The sequence below is a fragment of the Ascaphus truei genome, chromosome 9 (genome assembly GCF_040206685.1).
Source record: "Ascaphus truei isolate aAscTru1 chromosome 9, aAscTru1.hap1, whole genome shotgun sequence".
In the NCBI taxonomy this organism is placed as follows: Eukaryota; Metazoa; Chordata; class Amphibia; order Anura; family Ascaphidae; genus Ascaphus; species Ascaphus truei.
In genome coordinates, this window is record NC_134491.1 from 51,655,503 (window position 1) to 51,675,454 (window position 19,952).

Consider the following 19,952-nt stretch of genomic DNA (forward strand, 5'->3'; position numbering starts at 1 on the left):
AAAGTGTTAAGAGATGGTTCGTGGGGACTCCAACTTGCAGTGACAGGTGGATGTAACAGCAGCAAACAGCAGCAAACACTTGTGATGAACTGGATGATGTATTCATAAGGATTTCAACTCGCAGTCAGATACATGCAGTCGTATCCATGTAAAAACAGGGAGAAACCATAGTGTTGACCAGAAAAACACCAAACATTATGATTAAAAGCACATAAGACATGTACTCACAATGTAACATAGGATCAGGTTCACGTAATGATTTACTTGAGGCAGTAGGTCAGTACTCTAGATGTTTAGTGCTTTTTACTTTTCGGTATAGTCCGTGTCTGCAGCTCTCGTAATGTCTTGGGATGATTTGTAGTTTCCTGTACAGGTGGCGCCCGTTTATCCACGGAAATCCGTCCCGCAAACCACCGTCTGATTTGTGGGCCATTAATCTGTGGCGATGATTTTCGAATAATACGTTCCAACGTCAGATAATGTGGTCAGCGGGAATGCATTATCTGGTGTCAGATAATCCATTCGGAATGCGAGGACCACCTGTATTTTGTATATTATGTCAGGGGGGCGCAAACTTTTTTCCCTGCGCCCCCCCTGCCGGCTGTCCCCTCATTCCCGCGCCCCCCCCCCCAACCCCAACTTACCCGCGCTCCGGCGTAATGACGTCACATTGCCATAGCAACGTGACGTCACATGACCTCACAGCGTCATTTTGCCGCCGCGTTGCCATGGCGACGCAGGGAGGCAGCCGCCGAAGCCACGGTAAGTAAGGTTTACAGAGGCCCTGCAGCTCCCCCGGCACTTAATTTAAGTGCCTTCGGGAAGCGCGCGGGGCCTCTGTAAACCCCGCGCCCCCCGTCGGCAGTGTCGCGCCCCACAGTTTGCGCACCGCTGTATTATGTGATGAAATGGGGACCAAGTTTGTCCCATCAGTCTGTTATAACAGTCACTGCAATAGACCTCTTCAGTCATTTGAACATTCACTGTATGTGACTAGTATTGACTAATTGAATTTGCCATTATTTCTACACTCTAAATATCAGCCTTCATCCTAGTCTCACTAGATGTGCATGGTAAGATCGTTGAAGTGAATGTTTTGCCATGCATGCTTCTGCTACTTGGCCAGTGAGACTTGGTGGTTCTTAACCATTTTTTAGGAGATATATAGCGGTCTTTTGGCTGTACAGTACTATAGTAGCATTGTAGGAAATGAATATTTATTTAGGGGCAAGAGAAATGTATGGTACATTTTTAGGTGGAGTGTATATATAAAAAAATGCACATGCTCCTCTCGGGTGCGTGTCCGGTTTTAAAGAAGCAATCCTACCTACACTTTATTTTTTGTTTCTTTAAATATAAAGGCTCCGGCGACCACCCAGTTCTCAAGATACTTACCGATTTGGTAACTAAAAATGTTCTCCCCCTTTGGGAACTCTTTGCCTGCCAAATCTCGCATGTCCCATGGGCTAATAGGAAGTCGTAACGTGATTGTTTGTGATTTCCTATTGGATGACCCATATAATGCGGCAATCCCAAAATGTTTTGTAACATGTGTATCTATCTATCTCTCTCTGGTGCTTAACCCTTTGTGTGACCTGTAGACACAGCTACTATGTCATGGAGTGCCCAATGCTGTATTGGCTACGTCCTAAAGACCATGCTGATTTTTCAAGGGGAGATCGCGTTCTGCAGAATGTGGTCTGCCACGAAGTGAAATGCAAGGCAAGTGGTCCTCCCCTTCCATCATCCATGACCGTGGTTAAGTGATTGTGAGTGCTGGTGGGGACCTGGAACTCTGGTGCCGCGACCCCTCCTGCACTCATGGGCTTAATCGTGCTATTTTCATGTTCCTGAGATAATTGCCCTTTTTGGTGCTCCTCATAGAGGATCCAAAATGGCTGCCTTGCCGACCAATGAGGAGCCTCAACCGCTGACCTTGCAGCTTCCTATTGGCCCGCGAATCTTGCTACCTTTGACCATGTTGTTTTCCAAGGCGGAACCGCCGGCAATGGTAAGTATACGGTTAAATATCCCAGGAACAGAGTAGGTCCCCCTGGGGCTACAAATAGAATAGTTTAGCTCCGGAGGCTGTCTACACCCATTTCCAAATATGGTTCATTTTGCGGGGTTGCTGCTTTAAACACCACATTCCCCCCACGGGGTTACTTTGTTACAGTTTCTTCACATGATCATTTATATTGGCTGCACAGATTCTTTAGTACAGTAATTGAAACTGTTTTGTTTTTTTCCCTACCCCTCAGAGTTTACGAACGAAGACAAAATGGGAGCGTTTTTAGACAAGCCAAAGATGGAGAAGCATAACGCCCGCGGGCAGGGTAATGGACTGCGATATGCGCTTAGTAGTATGCAAGGTTGGCGGGTTGAGATGGAAGATGCACATACATCTGAGATTGGTCTGTCAAGTGGACTTGATGGATGGTCATTCTTTGCGGTTTATGATGGTCATGCTGGATCCCAGGTTGCCAAATACTGCTGTGAGCATTTGCTGGAACACATCACAAGCAACCAGGATTTCAAAGGGTCCGACGGACAGCTCTCTGTGGAGAGTGTAAAAAGTGGAATCAGAACAGGTTTTCTGCAAATTGATGAACATATGAGAGTAATCTCAGAGAAGAAACATGGTGCTGACAGAAGTGGGTCAACAGCTGTGGGTGTTATGATTTCTCCACAGCACATTTATTTTATCAACTGTGGAGACTCGAGAGGTTTACTTTGTAGGAGCAAGAAAGTCCACTTCTTTACGCAAGATCACAAACCAAGTAATCCACTTGAAAAAGAGCGCATACAAAATGCTGGTGGCTCTGTGATGATCCAGCGTGTGAATGGTTCACTTGCTGTTTCAAGGGCTCTGGGTGACTTTGATTACAAATGTGTCCACGGAAAAGGCCCTACAGAGCAGCTCGTTTCACCTGAGCCTGAGGTTTATGAGATAGAGCGATCAGAAGAAGATGACCAGTTTATAATACTGGCTTGTGATGGTATTTGGGATGTCATGGGCAATGAAGAGCTGTGTGATTTTGTAAGGTCCAGGCTAGAGGTCACTGATGACATTGAGAAAGTGTGCAATGAAATAGTTGACACCTGCCTGTACAAGGTACAGTACATTTTCTTAATCACTCTTGCACAGTACTGTTATTTAATACATAGCATTTACATTTTATAGCCATTTTTAGTAAAGTTTAATAATAACTTTATTTGTATAGAGCTTTTCTCCCAATGGGGCTCAAAGCACTTAAAGCTGCAGTTCAAGCTCCCATTTTTTTTTATTTTTTTTTTTTACTTCAATAGTTTCATGTGGGCGATCTCTACTTGCCATAAGAACTGCATAGCTGCCGGTCAATTCGTTCTACGTCTATTGATCGGCGAGGTTTGGCGACATCTTTAGATCTGGGGAATGTAAATGGTTGCTATAGGAACAAGCATGCTTGTTAAAATAGAATAAAAGAAAATTGGTCTTTCAAAGTTGTGCTTTTTTTAAAACAGAAAATGCTAAAAGTATTTTTTCTTACTACAGAACTGATTTATTAAAAAAAATACACATGCAGGATATTGCCTGAACTGCAGCTTTAAGTTACAAAAAGGATATTTGATTTTGGAAGCACTGATCAACTATTATTGAAGCACTGATAAATTATTACTGCTGTTATAAAAAAACATTCCTAAAATGTATTTGCCGAAAAGGAAAATTGTTTGTAAATATTTATTTTATTCATCAATGGCCTATTTCAATACATTAATACTGGAGAAAGCTGCACACCACAATGAATTGAATCAAAATACTTGCAATGACCGGTGCTCCTGGTTCAGGGATATCTGCCTAAAAGAAGCCAGTATATGGAGTAAAATAGATGATCCAGGGCCACTTCGGATTTTTCAAAAGAAATTTAATCAGCAACAGAAACACGTTTCATCCTTCCAAGAGGACTTTATTATGATACCAGTCACTTGATAAAGTCCTCTTGGAAGGATGAAACGTTGTGTTTCTGTTGCTGATTAAATTTCTTTTGAAAAATCCAAAGTTGTCCTGGATCATCTATTTTACTCTAATTCAATACACCACATAAAGATCCCAATCCCAGTGATCTTTGACGTTTTCACTGACGCTTTCGCTGTTCTTTGTAGTTTCAAGCATAATGGGGTTTGAAAAAGTAGTTCATACATTATTAAACTGATATCCATAGACAATAAGAACCTTGCATTTTAGTTTTTGCTATATAGTTACTAGCGGTTATTAATACAATTTTTAGCAATTGTTTTCTTAAGCAACTGCCTGAAAAACGGTCCATTAATAAGCACTAAATCAAATCGCATTTTATCTGAGTATTTATTCTAATCGTCTTAATGGTGTGGCTTGGTTTTTCTCTCTGAAATTGTGAATAACCCCATTTTCTTTCACCAGGGAAGCCGAGACAACATGAGTGTCATATTGATCTGTTTTCCAAGTGCTCCAAAAGTATTGGCAGAGGCAGTCAAGAGAGAGACGGAATTGGACAAATACCTGGAAAGCAGAGTAGAAGGTGGATCATTTAACCAAAATAAGTAACATAATAACTACAATCATTGTTTTTTCTAATATGCCTTTAAGTGCCAATTTAATGTTGAATGAGTGCAGAGGGCGCTTCTGTCTCAGCTTTTTTTTTTCTCTCCTGACAATGTTAGATGCATAGATCTACACGTTTTTCATTACAGAAATGCATCTTCTTTTTATTTGACAAAATAATCTGAATTGCATTTCAGCAAACAATGAAATGATCAGGGTGTTTAGAAACCATGTTAATGTAGTACAATATGAACAATGGGGTTAGATCATTACGAAGTTTTATTTTTGAATTGCTATTTAATTTTAGGTAATTTGGGGATTTTTTTTTTTTACCTTTTAGTAATAGTTTTGCATAACATAAGATCAGATGTTTGCAAACCATAGTATATTGGAGTTCTGGTTTTCTTGAAACACTGTCTATTTCAAAATAGGTTAGTAAGTTTCTCTGAATAGAATTACATGTATTTTATGTTTGTAGTGACACTTACCTGACAGTGTTGCAATAGATCAGGAACTGCTATGGTCAAAACAATGGCTGGTATCCTGAATCCACCTTTTTAACATTGTGTTTTTGTATTTTTTTAAACGTTCTCTGAGAACATCCAGTCTGACAGGCAGTTCTTGAGCAGCTTTTAGTGCTCAGCCTGCATTTGTTGGGGGCTTTTAATTTAACAAACTGGGTGTGGGTAAAAGCTTTTTATTGACCATAGGACAGTCCTCTTACTTTGTATTAAATAAAACATTCCAGTCTCAGAATTCTATGTAGACCGTAAAATACATGTAATCAGGCTGACATAGATTCATGTTTATATTAAGTGTAGTTTTTTTTTCCTTTAAACTGTATTTAATGTAAAGTAATTTAATCTATTTTAGGTATTGGCCTTTTATGAAAAAGCAAGTATAGCATTTTCTATTTTTTTCATGCGTGGACTATTTAAAAAAAAAAAACCTGTTCCTTGCAAATCGCATTTACATATTTAAAAGAAAAAGCCTGCCATGTATCATTCATCCACACATGCTATCTAAATCATTCCTGGTTTCCCTTCAGAAAAACTTTTTAGGGACAAAGATGTTGCAATAATGACATTTAATGGTAAAATGCAGATGTACAAGAAATAAGCTTATAATATATACTTTATACAGGCTATTGTTAGCTATTTTCTAAACTTTTTTTAAATTATTATTATTTAGTGCCACTTTGCCACCACCTTTATGAAATATAATCTTTAATAAAAATGTGTCCACTTTATATGCAAGCCTTACAAACTTTCTCGCACGAATAGTGTATGCCAGGGGTGCTCAACTCCAATCCTCAAGCTCCCTCCACCCCCTCCCCCCCCCCCCCAACAGGTCAGGCTCTCAAGATATCCCTGCTTCAGTACAGGTGGCTCAATCGGAGACTCGGTCTTCGGCTGAGGCCACCTGTGATAAAGCAGTGATATCCTGAAAACCTGACCTGTTGGGGGGGAGGGGGCGAGGTGCTTGAGGACTGGAGTTGAGCACCCCTGATAATATGGTATCACCAGGCACTTTACTTTCATGATTATAGAACCAAACCGTTTGAAGACATAATCCAAAATATCTTCATTTATTTTGAGCTTTACTACTGCAAAAGAAATGTTGTATTAATGGGCTTAGTTATTGTCAAACCGCTTTTCAAAAAGCCAAAAACACACGATATTAGATTTTGCCAAGAAATTGGTAATCGTGAGAATTCATATAGATTACATACAAATAGAATCCTTCTTGGTTATCTACAAACCATAACCAGTCTGACTGGGAGGTGAGGGTTTACTTGGGTGCTGTGAATATGTGCAGGATCCTACACTGTTCTACAATGTGGGCAGAGTTTCAGATGTCTTTATACTCTTTGCTAATATATAATTCCTATTTAGAGAAAAAATGCCTTTTCAGCTCTTTAACGTTACAAACTGTGCCATATTGTTGAATTTTATAAACTAGTTTTTGTTTAATTTATTTTCTCCTATTTACTGACCTTTTGTAGACTACTTTTATTGTTGATTTGATTAGGTGGTTATCGGTTTACATTTTGTACACTACAGGAGGAGGAAGAGGTGTTTTGTTTTTATATACACAAGTTGAACATGAACCAGGACTCAAATGAAACAAACAAGATTATGTGCAGACTCCTAGACAGTCAAAATGAATGTAACGGTTCTCTGTAATCACTTAAAAGAAACACATCTGTAATAGAAATTCACTTTGGGTGGTTTTGACTAATCTCTTAATATAATTTTATAATGTTCTAAAGAATGATTTGACTTGTAAACATATATTTTTATCTTGATAGAATAGCAGGGTCTAAAATGTGTGCTTAAAGGCCACCAATGTTTTCTACCTAAAACACAGCTTTATTTCTTTTTGCCTAACAGATGTCAAAGTAATGGCATTCCTACGTTATCTTTAAATCACTCTTCAAATATCGATTTCTGTGCACTTTTTCCTTTATTGTTAACCTGTACATAGGTAACTGTAAAGTTGGGATTTAGACCCTATATAAACTGAAAATAATGAATATTTTTATGGCCACACATACTAAAACGAACTGTACATATCTGAAACATTTACTTTTTTTGTTGAATAAATGTTGCAGGTCCTTTTTGGTATTGAAGTGGATGTATTTTAAGGGCAATGTATTCTTTTGAAACTGACCTGTTTTCAAGCAGCTTGGCTGGAGGCACTATTTGTATATCACTGGTTTGCCACAAAGAAAATAAGTAAACATTGTACCTTGTTTTTTTTGTTTTTTTTTTGTGAATGCTGTCTAATTTACAAAATCTTAAAGCAGCAATCCCTGCTACTTGTGTCTTTTTGTTGTTTGTTTTCCGTCCCCTATTTGTTTATAAGAAGGAAATGGGGGGGGGGTGTCCCCCTGGAGCTAAACCACACCCCTTTAAAAGCTCAAGTGAACCCTTAGTTTCTGAGATACTTAACAGGAGAATCAAAATGACTGCCATATCTTGAGCCAATAGGAAGTATCATCTTCGATTGTTGAAATCCCCTTTAAAGCTGCAGTCCAAGCAATATCCTACATGTGTGTTTTTTTTTTTTTGTTTTTTTTTTTAAATAAATCAGTTCTGTGCTATGAGAAAATAATTGTAGCATGTGTAGCAAAATAAAATTTTAATGTATTATAATGTAACAAGCATTTTTGGTTTCTATAGCAACCATTTACAAAGTTACATCCCCTTACTTTTCTGAAACAGGCTCTGGCACACCCCTTTTTTGAGCGCTGCCCTCTCTCTAACAGTGCACCAATTGTATCTAGTGGCTGCCTGGTCACATGGTCTTCCCCACAGAAGTTTGTCATATTAATATGCATAAGCATTCCACGGACTGCAGAATACACCTCTGCAGCCATTTAGGGAACCCCTGAGCCAAATCTTCACTGATCGATCACAGGAGAACAGATCGATCTGCAATTTAGCTAATTACTTATCATTGTGTGGATTGTATTGATGCACATATTAAAGGGGAACATTTTAATTTAAACCCCCCCCCCCCCTCACCCCCCTTGCAAAAGGGTCGTTAAGGGGGATTGCTGCTTTAAAAACGTTTTAGGCTCTTGGTATCCAAAATGTGTTAATAAAATTGTCTCCATAGGTTTTTATATAAACCTAATACTCAGAAATTTTAAATAATTTAATACTTAAGCCAGTGGATAAGATTGCGAGAGATTAAACTGGCTTCCATTCTGTATAAATGTCTGCCTGATAGTTTTAATTTAGTTAGAGGATCTAATAATCCTGTAAAATGTGGGTGTCTAAATTCCTCACATTTCAGTTCCAAATATCTTTCTAAGAATTAGCAGAATAAATGTTTTGTTGAGGTAAGGGTGTTTAAAAGGGAGTAAAAAATATGATAAAGAAACGTTTAAATTAATGGAAGAGTATTTTGGCTTCTGTTTTTATGGGGACTGTATATCTTATTAAACTAATGTATTAGTTTAGTGGAGACTGTATGTTAAATGTAATCCACTTCAAGGTTGTGAATTGTGTAGTTTAGATATATAAAAAAAAATCTTATTTTTGTATAGCCTAATTTCAGCAATAGAACCCTGTAGCTACAATTAGATGTTAAAATTACACAATAAAAGAACTTGGCAAACCAAATCTGAGATCTTTGCATTTTATTCAGAACAATCGTTTAATGTCTAAATTCTAGAAATGTTGTTTTTGTGTGTTTATTTACTTTGATTTTTTTGGGAGAGTAATTTGGCTTTTTGGGGAGGGGGAGTGGGGCACGGGATGTGAGTGGTAAACCATAGTGTTTAAATACTGATCCACGGTACATTTAGCGGTGGTCTGAAACATAATTATCAAGCATCGGAAGGACTTTGGGACAAAATGATTAGAACATTATGTTGGTTTTGTATTTTTTTATATACATAATTTGAAGAAACTTTCAGCTACTGGTATAATTAAAAAAAATATCCATACATAATGTTTATTATAAAATGATTTACTTGTCATGTATACAAATGCAGTGAACTGCTTGTTGTGCTGAAATTAATACGCGTAACTTAAATAAAGATAAAAATAGCATTCTGTCCAAAGTTGAAAAATCTTTTCATATAAATATGTATGCCAATAGAATTGGGACAAATGTGTGATCTTGAAGATATACTGTGTTTATATCAAAGCTGTTTACACATTAAGTTGCATTTGAATATCACTTACAAAACAAGTACTTCTGATTCCTAGAGATCATAAAGAAGCAGGGTGAAGAAGGTGTTCCAGACTTAGTCCATGTGATGCGTACGTTAGCAACTGAGAGCATCCCAAATCTCCCACCTGGAGGGGAATTGGCAAGCAAGTGAGTTAATCTGAATGTTTGTGATTTGATCTAAATTATGTAGGAATAATTATGCCACACTTGTTTTTATATATTTAGATTCTAAATCTATAAGGGGCATTTCAATAATTGTATGTTTTTAATGGTGGCATAAGTTTATACAGCGTATTCAGTTTTTTGCGAAATGTTTAAAAATGTTCCTTTTATGATCTAAACACAGATATTTGATATTTGTGTAAGCTCTCCTTACGTGTTGTACCTTTTGCGCTTGTTTTGTCCTTTTTTGGTATGTCTCTCTGTTTGTAATACACTTAACTTTGTACCCCTATTGTAACGCGCTGCGTAGTGTGTGTGTTTTGCATGCAAACAGTCACAAGAAACTGTATGGTGCTCCAACATGAACCACTGGCTAAATAAATCTCTCCTTCGTTTGGATGTGTTTTGCATGCATGCATGTGTGAAAGTTTGTGAACCCCTTAGGATTTTCATCGATTTCAAACCTAAAATGCTATTAAATCTTAATCTAAGTCCTAATAGATAAAGATAATCTGATCAAACAAATTACACAAAACCATGATACCTTTTCAACATTTATTTATCCACAAATGATTCAACATTAAATATCCATTTGTGAAAAATGATGTAAACCTTTAGATTCAGTACCTGGTGGCGCCCCCTTGAGCAGCAATGACTTCAACTAAGCGTTTCCTATAACTGCTGGTCAGTCTCATCGGTTTTGAGGCATTTTGGCCCATTCTTCATTACAGAACTACTTCAACTCAGTGATATTTGTGGGCTTCCTTGCATGGGACAGCTTGCTTCAGGTCCTGCCACATTTTGATGGGGTTTACGTCCAGACATTGACCAGGCCATTCTAAAACACGGAAGTTCTTCTGCAGATGTTCTTTTGTAGATCTGCTTGTATGTTTAGGATCATTGTCTTGCTGCATGACCAACTTTTGCTTCAGCTCACAAAGGGCTGGCCTGACATTCTCCTCTAGAATCTTCTGAAACAATGCAGAATTCATGGTTTTCAATGTTGGCAACCTGTCTAGACCCTGAGTCAGCAAAGCAGCCCCAAACCATCACACTCTCACCACCATGCTTGACGGTTGGGTTGAGGTTCTTCTGTTCAAATGCAGTGTTTGGGTTTCGTCAAATATAACGTTTCTCATTGAGGCCCAAAAGTTCTACCTTTTGACTCGTCTGTCCAGAGAACAGTGTTCTAGAAATCTTGTGGATCATCTTTGACGAGCTTCAGATAGGCAGCAATGTTCTTTTTAGAGAGCAGTGGTTTCCTCCTGGCTATCCTTTCATGAACACCATTCTTGTTCAGTCTTTTTCTTAGTCACTCACATAGCCGAGGCGTGAGTAACCTGCAGATCCTTGGATGTTACTCTGAAGTTCTTTGTGACTTCCTGGATGGTTAGTTTGGAGAGATTTTGATAGGACCCGCTCCTGGGTAGAATGACTGTGGTGTTGAACTTTTGTAGACTGTGTGACAGTTGTTTGGTGGAGTCCCCAATACTTAGAAATGGTTTTGTAACCCTTTCTAGACAGATCATCAATAACTGCTTTTCTGAGTGTTTTGCGCGTGGCATGATCTGTTTTTCACATACCTGTATGGTGAAGACCAAACTTACAAAGTTTCTGATCTTTATAGGGTGATGACTCCCAAACTCACACCTGAAGATCTACCTAATTATTTAAACACCTGATTGTAATTATCCCATTCAATTTAGCTGATAAAACGAGGGTTTCGCTTACTTTTGCACATACCCTGACTCTTAATTACACAGTGGTCTAATTTATGCGTCATTTTCTTTCAGAAGACATGGAATTGGTTAATATAAACCCTATTGGATATTTAGAAAATACTGATTTTGATTCAGAAGGTTATCTGGGGAAAAACTAGACTTTCCAGGGTTTCACAAACTGTCTTGTGTGTCTGTCTCTCTCTCTCTTTCTCTCTCTGTGTCTCTGTCTCTGTGTCTGTGTCTCTCTGTGTCTCTCTCTGTGTCTGTCTCTCTCTGTGTCTCTCTCTGTGTGTCTGTGTCTCTCTCTCTCTCTCTCTCTCTCTGTGTCTCTCTCTGTCTCTCTCTCTCTGTCTCTGTGTCTCTCTCTGTCTCTCTGTGTGTGTCTGTGTCTCTCTCTGTGTCTCTGTCTCTCTCTCTGTGTGTGTCTGTGTCTCTGTATTTCTCTCTGTTTCTCTGTCTCCTCTCTCTCTGTCTCTGTGTGTGTCTCTGTGTGTGTCTCTGTCTCTCTCTCTCTCTCTCTCTCTCTCTCTCTCTCTCTCTCTCTCTCTCTCTCTCTCTCTCTCTCTCTCTGTCTGTCTGTCTGTCTGTCTGTCTGTCTGTCTGTGTGTGTTTCTCTGTCTCTGTGTGTCTCTCCTTTTTGGCACAGCATATAATCTTTAAACGCTTTACCATAACTATAAAATTTAATATTTTCGTACCACCCATTTCATCTTCTAAACTTTTAGAATAAGTTTGTGGGGTTAATGGAAAAAAGAAAAAGGGTTGCATTTTTCAAACTAAACTGGCAGATTTGATTGCTAGAACCTTTTGCTATGTACATTCCAAAGCAGCAATGTACAGGCTGTAAAACTTGGTGCACACCACAATATATTTACTGTACTTGTTGAAATATATTAACCCTTTTGCCATCAGTGGTAAAAGCTGAAATAAACTTTAATTGACCTCTTTTAAAAGGAAGATTAATTGCTATTTTACTGTCCAGTGACACTTAACAAATGTATTTGTATTAGTTTAAGGCCGCGTCCATAGTAGAATGCGCTAGCTTCTGCGCTTCCTTCTGGCGTCGCGTTTCAAATACAAACTTGTTTGTATTGCGAAGCGCCGCTGTCCCTGTAGCGCATGTGCATTGGCGTCCTAGTGTTTGTTCCGTATCCTGCACTATGGACAAAGCCTAATGTGCAAAAGGCTCTGTAATATTTAATTGTGTGTCTGTGTGTGTGTGTGTGTGTGTCTGTGTGTGTGTGCATCTGTGTGTGTGTCTGTGTGTGTGTCTGTGTGTGTCTGTATTTGATATGTATAAATAAGTATTTATTTACAATCGGCAAGATCACATTGCAGCTTTCAACAGGGCCAATGATCAGACTAAAAAATAATGATTTGTAACATAATGTTTCAAACGGGTCTATTTCCTACTATTATTGTAGGCGTGGACTAGAACTAATTTCCTCCTCCAATTGGTCTTAAAGGTGCAGTCGGTTATTTCATTTTTTTATTTTTTTTAACCTGCCCTGTTCCTTTTTCTTTCTTTTAACATTGATGGGAAGCAGGGCTTGTCCAAAGCTAAACCATGTTAAATTTAGCTCTGGCGGCCCTCTGGCTTCCCAATATGCATACCGGGGAAAGTGCCGCGGGTAGTGTCCCCATCAGGGGTAAAAAAGTCCGGTTTAAATCGTCCACGATTTTCTATTGTCGCTCTTGTGACGCGGTGGATTTAAATAACCAAGAAGTACCTGCGGCACTTTACCCGACAAGTATCGCGGAATCGGGGGGTCCCCGGAGTTGAAATTAACGCAGTTCAGCTCCTACTACCCATTCTGATTACAAAATAAGAAAAGGAGCAAGGTGTAGCTGAAAGGTGGGCAACTCCAGTCCTCAAGGGCCACCAACAGGCCAGGTTTTCAGGATACGACTGAGACACCTGTGCTGAAGCAGGGATATACTGAAAACCTGTCCTGTTGGTGGCTCTTGAGGACTGGAGTTTCCCATCCTCTTGTGTAGCTGCTCCTTTTAGATTTTCTAATGGGGAGGAAGGGTTTATTTCATACTGCTTTGCTTGGAAATTAAATGTAATGCTTCACATAGAGAATGCTTAGTCAGACTTTCTTCGACTAAAGCAAATAACAGTATTTAGGGCAATATTTTAATTCAACTATCTTCAGCAGATTAGCCTATTTAAAAAAATAATAACTTACGTTCTGTTTCACTTTCTATGTCTAAGGCCTTGTGCTTTTGGTGTAAGAATAAGGAATTTAATGTTTAAACTCAAATAGTTTTACTTTTAGTACTTAACAGCCTGTCTTGAATATTCTTTTTCATGCTGTGCTCTAGACGGAGTGTGATTGAAGCAGTTTACAACAGACTGAATCCATATAGAAATGATGATACTGTGAGTATGACGTTAATATTTACATTTTTCTACAGTATTTGTTTTCCCCCTTGATGGCTATATTTCATAAAGAAAATTGGCAATTTGTATTAAGTGCTGATGTGCTTCCCTCTGTGGTAAGCAGGGCTTAGTAAAGGGGCATTACTTTCTGCTTTTCCTCTACTGTTTGAGGCGTAAAGCATTTGCTGCCATGTCCAGCACAGAAATAGAGAGAGAACACAGCTCTGTCCATTATCAGTATATGGAAACCTACCCCATTTACTTTAACAGACTAAAATAAACATTGTGATGGAAAATTTAACTTGAAAGTTCTGCCATTTCCCGAAAACATGCTTAAAAGTATCACGTAATGTTGGCTCTTTTTTAAAATGTATCTGTTTATAAATCAAATTGTGTGTGAATCAGAAAAAGGGGGGAAGGGAAACACAAAGTGATTGTGCCCCTAAAAGAATTCACTAAACTGCACACCACTAGGTATAAAAAATGTAACTTTTATTAGATTAACTTAAAACATATATTACCAAAGGTAGGTGTAACGTGATTTAAAAATAAATTAAATCAAAAGTGTCGAGCATCTATGTCATGTAGTATGTATGATAATAAAATCCCAATTAACCTGCTAATAATGGTGGGCTATGGAAGGCATACGATGCAATAGGTCAGGGTGTTAACCCCTCTGGATCAGCTGTTAGACCAGATGGTAAATATATAGAGGTCAGCGAGACCAAATAGATAATAATAGAGAAATATCCAATCCCCCTAACGTGAACATTCAATTGAACTCCTGTGAGTACAGGGACAGGCACTCACAGCCACAGTGTTAGTGAGTTGACAGCATATACTCTGTGAGAGCACATACACACAGAAGTAGGAGGAATGGCAACAGTGCTCGCTGACTGCACAAACTAGACTAAAATAGCAAAGTTCTGTGATCTATATATACTGAACCAGGAACCTACAAAAACTACATTAAAACAGCTCCAAGTAGGAGACTGACAACATTGCACGTCCAACGCGCGTTTCCCTCCAGCAAAGGAGCTTCTTCAGGGACAAATTTTATGTGGACACAATGCAAGTAGTGAGTTGCAGAGCCTCCCCCCCCCCCCCCCCCAAGCTACTCCACAAACCTTAGATTTCCGAACTGCCTACTCCAGTCCTCAAGGGCCACCAACAGGCCAGGTATTGGGAATATCCCTGCTTCAGCACAGGGGGCTCAGTCAATGATTGAGCCACCTGTGCTGAAGCAGGGATATACTGAGAACCTGACCGGTTAGTGGCCCTTGAGGACTGGAGTTGGCTACCGCTGACATACTATTTGTACTAAGCTGCACAGGAATAATTAAGAATATTAAAAATTAAAAAAAAAAAAAATACTTTGATATTCCCGTCTGTGCGCAGTGACGGAAACATGTACACGCACTGGTCAATATACGTTTGCAAACTCGAACATCATTTTCACCTAACCCAAAACAAATTGAGCCCTGCATTGGTAGTTTTTTTTTTATATATATAAATAGTGAAAGCTTAGAGTGATCTGTTTTATTCTATAGTGACACATTGTTGTCCTCCTGCTATTGTGCTGGTGTCATGTTCATTGCTTAGCACAGGTGTGCACAGATTATTGGAGCTGCTCCCCCCGGTGCTCGCGTCCCCCGTACCTCATTTTCCAGCGTTAAATGATGCCGCGGGGTCATGTCGTGACCCCACAGTCATTTGATGCCACGTCACCATGGCGACAGGTCATGCGACGTCGCATCACATGGTCCCGCGGCGGCAAATGACGCCGCGTTGCCATGGCGACGTGCCACACCACGCATCTGGATCCCGGTAAGTGAGATATAGAGGCCTCACGCGAGTCCCCAGCATTTAATTTATATGCCTTGGGGAAGAGCGCAGGGCCTCTGTAACCGCCTGCACCCTCCCTCTCCCTAACCCCCCCCCCCCCAGCAAAATCTCGCGCCCCCCAAGTTTGCGCACCTATGGCTTAGCACAAAAGAATTGGAGAGTATAAACTCCATGTTGAAAGCATAAGTGCAGGACTGAACATCCTTTCCAAGTTTGTCATGCGTGGCCACATTATACTATTTACATGCGTGGCCACAATATACTATTTACATGTGTGCTCCTTTGCATATGTAATGTGTAGACTGACAAATCTATTTTTCCCAAAGTTACTATAAAGCCCCACTGATTATGGTATGGAATCATAGAATGTAAAAAATGGTTGAATTGGAACTGCTGGGTGTGTATATGCAAGCTTAAAATGTATTCATCTTCCAATTGCCCTTAAATACAATGTATTCAACATTTTGTGAAGCTTCATATAGAATTGATTTTTGTTTTCTCCGTGTTTTTCATTCAGGATTCTGCGTCAACTGATGATATGTGGTAAATCTGTCCATTTAGCCATGGAGTTTAGATTCATCCTCTGAACGTAAAGCCCAACCTCTGATCCTTCTTAGCGTCCATCCTAAACCTTGTCATTTAAAGAAGGGAATATGATGTGGGTGAGAGGTGACACCAGAAAATCCCAGCAGTACCACAACTGGCCCAAAAATTGTATTTCTTTTCCTATTTCTTTTCATTTCCTTCTAGTTTTTTATTTTTTTTTGTAAAATTGAAACTTCTGTAAACGTAATTTCAAAACATAATTCACGTTGTAAATCAGACTGCAGCAATTTATGTTGTATGATTTTTGTTTTTGTAAAGTGCAATTGTCCTTGTACAAAATGGTCATATTTAATTATGAACGGCTTTAAATTGCTCTAAAGGTTACAGGAAAAGTCTGTCTTGTTGTGTGATGCAACAGATAATATAACCCTATTCATGTGGTGGTTTTAGATTGGAAATGAAGCAGCAACATAACCAGCTGGGGCCTCATGAAATTGTTTATAAGATTCTTCTAACTTTAGTGTACAGTATTTTTTCAGGATGAGGAATAACCTTCAATTCTCTCATTGTGTTTTGATTTGGAAGAGAATGGAGTACAGTTGCAAAAATAAAATAAAATTATTCCTGTCTTTTAGCAATTCTGACGAGGCAGTGTGGTCATTTGAGAACAAAGGGGAACCTGAGCTCCAAGCTCTCAAATCTATTTACTAATCATTTGTGTGCAAAGATATACATTATTTTTAAAACTACGCTGGCTGGGTCTGTTGCTGCTACTGAAAGTTCTGAATTCCATTTTATCAATAAAGCTTGATTTGACAAACCAATATAATCAGACATGTGTAATTTATCTTTTCTGCCTTTTAAGACCTAGTGCCATTATTTGAGCATTCACTTGTGTAAAATATTTTATTATGCACGTAAAGCCCACATTTGAAAAGGGGGAGACCTTTATGTGCAAACGGCATGGACCATTTTTTTCAATTGACAATATAATTTAAAATTGTTACAACATTAATATATTTAAAATAGGTGTTTTTCAAGCTGCAACTGTCGCAGTGTGTAAGCTTGAAATGTGCCTGTTGTAAAACAAGTTTTGATCTTGACAATCTAACTCTTTAGCTAATGTGTGTTTTCACTTGACCAATTTATTTAATATGACAAACTAGTGGTTAAACAGTATTTGTGATTCCAAATATATAGCATGTTAATGTAAATTATTGGTCATTTAAAATTTACTTTAAAATGATGGCTATGTAAGTGACAAAACTAAGGAAATGCATTTTTTGTTTTTTTTCCCCCCAACCAAGCAGACACAAAAAAATAATATAATCTTTGTTGGCAAAACTACTGTTTTGTGCACCCTGTGGTTTGTGTCTTTTGTTAAGAATATTATATCTGTACCAATCTGTGGTTAATCATTTAAGATTCTGATTTTTCTGTCCCCCACCATTTAGCACTTTTGATTTGTCATTCATTTATTCCAGCATGTACGATGTCTTTAAAGCTTCTTTATTAGCGCCTGTTCTTCCTTCATGTCAAACCCCAGAGATTAAAAGGTTATTTTTCTTAGACACAATTTAGTAAGATGTATCTGATGTACACACACACCACCACACACCCAACTCTCTCCCACCCCCACTCCCTCTCCCATCCCTTCTCTCCCCTCCCCCCCTCTTTCTCTCTCTCCGCCCCACTTTCTCTCTCTCCCCCCCCTTCCCTCCCACTCTCTCGCTCTCTCTCTTTGAAACTCTTGCTCTCTCTCCTTGAAACTCTCGCTCTCTCCTTGAAACTCTCGCTCTCTTTCTTTCTTTCTTATTTATAGGAAGCCTTTAAACCGTAAATTGCAACGGTTTATTTAAAGATTGATTGCACTGCCTTGGCGGCAAAATGGGAGTGAAAGTGTTTTTAGTATTAGCTGTGAACCTTCCTCCTGTATTGCACCCAAGCTGATTTGCTACTGCACAACTGTCTTTAAAATAAGCCCATGATGTGTCATTAACATTTTCTGTACCGGCATATACTTGTTTGGTTTTTTTTTTGGTCTCCTTTGTATTTCTTCACTTGGGGTTCTTAAAATATTGTCGTTGTATCCTGTTTGAGCATGAATGAAGAACACAAAGGCACATCTACTGTATTTAAAAAAAAAAAAAAAAAACTGAGCCACCTGTGCTGAAGCTGTGAGATCCTTAAAACCTGACCGGTTGAGGGATCTTGAGGATGAGTTGAGCACCACTGGTGTAGTTGATCACTAAACATAGCTGTTTCATTGCGTGGTACACCCACAGAAAAGCTCAATTCTCTGACAAAGAAGCTTCCGGGTTATGTCTATACCTGCATATAGCGATGAGTCTGCTCTTAGGAATTAACTTAAAGGCACATTCACTCGCAAACATGTTAAAATCAGTCCACCTTTTACTGCCACTTAACAATACTTTTATGTTAAGTAATCCCTGAAGCCATTGAGTCGATCAAAATCAAACACATTTTTTTTGTTTGCTTCACTGTTCCTATTCATTTATACAAATGCTTAGTAATCGGACAACACTGTTCCTAAATTGTGAGTTTTCTCGGAAAGTTACAGAAAACATTGAGCTGGCCATTTTCACTGCGACCAACAGCAAGCAAAGCTTTTGTTTGTGCTGGCTTTTTATCTTTTGCAGAGCTGCTTCAGCTTATCTATTTAAATATGCCAATGCAACGACCACAATATCCATACAGATATTTTGTTATGTTTGTTTAAAAAGTACCTTTAGCACAAGAATGTGAATGTACCTTTAAATACATACTGGGTATAATTCACAGTGAAATGAATACTAACCATTCATTCAATTAATGCTGTGTCATAGTGACATATTGTATATTTAGAGCAGGGGTGACCAACGCCTGTCCTCAAGGGCCACCAACAGAACAGGTTTTAAGGATATCCCTGCTTCAGCAAAAGTTGCTCAGTGTGCTCAAGCAGGGATATCCCTAATACCTGGCCTGTTGGTGACCCTTGAGGACTGGAGTTGGCCACCCCTGATTTAGAAGCTTCTGTCCAATGTGCCCCCTTCTAGTGTTCTTTTGGCCAACAATTCCTTGCAAAGCAATGTTCTTAGTCCCCTCTAGAACCGTGCAACATATTTTTCTGCCCACGCATGTGCTTTCGCTATGTTAAATAGGAATGATTTTGCAACCATACTTGTCCAGTCTTGTTTAGCCAAGAGCTTGATGTTCTTCTCACACTTGTGCAAAACCTAACACACTTTGCAGCATTGATGCGCGTTCTTTTTCTTGAGCCTGTTCACAGATTTTGTGTGCTACACATGTTAACACCTCAGGGGTATTGCAGCAAAATGTTATCATACGTTTGCATTTAGGTCTAAAGCTGCTTGGAAGCAAGTTTGAATTGTGTTCTTTTCTTCCCTCTTTCAATAAGATTCCTGTGTGACAAAAAACAATAAAAATGCCAATAATGTGAGTGAAGTTGTTTTGTCAAACGTCTATTGGGCAAATGTTATTCAAAGACTATGTACAACACTGTCATCACGTGATAGAATCAGGTCTAGACATATTGATCATAGTGCTTGCTGTTAATTGAGGTTGCAGCTTTCAGCAGTTTTTTGGGGGGGGGGGGGGGGGGTTTGACTATAAAGTTGAGGTATGTTGAAACAGTTGTGCTAATGCCAGTCCATAAGGGCCACCAATAGGTCAGGCTTTCAGGATATCCAGATGGCTCAATCAAACAAAATAACTGCCACTGTGAGCCACCTGTGCTGAAGCAGGGATATCCTGAAAACCTGAACTGTTGGTGGACCTTGAGGACTGGAGTTGGCCACTCCTGTGCAAATAGTAAAGTTTTGCCTTTCACAAGTCGTGATTTTTTTTTGTTTTTTTTTTAGCCAACTTTAATTGAATGGGAACATATTCCATATATATATATATATATATATATATATATATATATATATATATATATATATAACAAATGTCTTGAGTGTTTTGGAGCTTCAAACAGGAACAAAAATCAAAGTAACTTTTTTTCCCCCCCTCCAATTTGCAT

At 38.8% G+C, this 19,952-nt stretch overlaps 1 protein-coding gene across 3 annotated transcripts in view; it reads left to right on the forward strand.

Moving 5' to 3' along the window:
- The window catches only part of PPM1A (protein phosphatase, Mg2+/Mn2+ dependent 1A), a 35,834-nt gene extending 16,464 nt beyond the window's left edge, over window positions 1-19,370 (forward strand). The window contains exons 2-7 of one of the 3 annotated variants that reach the window (XM_075614820.1): window positions 1,602-1,722; window positions 2,262-3,115; window positions 4,421-4,538; window positions 9,286-9,397; window positions 13,462-13,519; window positions 15,882-19,370. In XM_075614820.1, coding sequence (XP_075470935.1) covers window positions 1,716-1,722; window positions 2,262-3,115; window positions 4,421-4,538; window positions 9,286-9,397; window positions 13,462-13,519; window positions 15,882-15,911 — 1,179 coding nt within the window. In that variant the 5' untranslated portion in view covers window positions 1,602-1,715 and the 3' untranslated portion in view covers window positions 15,912-19,370. Of the gene's footprint in view, window positions 1-1,601; window positions 1,723-1,884; window positions 2,012-2,261; window positions 3,116-4,420; window positions 4,539-9,285; window positions 9,398-13,461; window positions 13,520-15,881 lie in introns of those variants that run through there. The other 2 variants (XM_075614822.1, XM_075614821.1) reach the window with 2 other exon arrangements.
- Window positions 19,371-19,952: the final 582 nt, after the last annotated feature.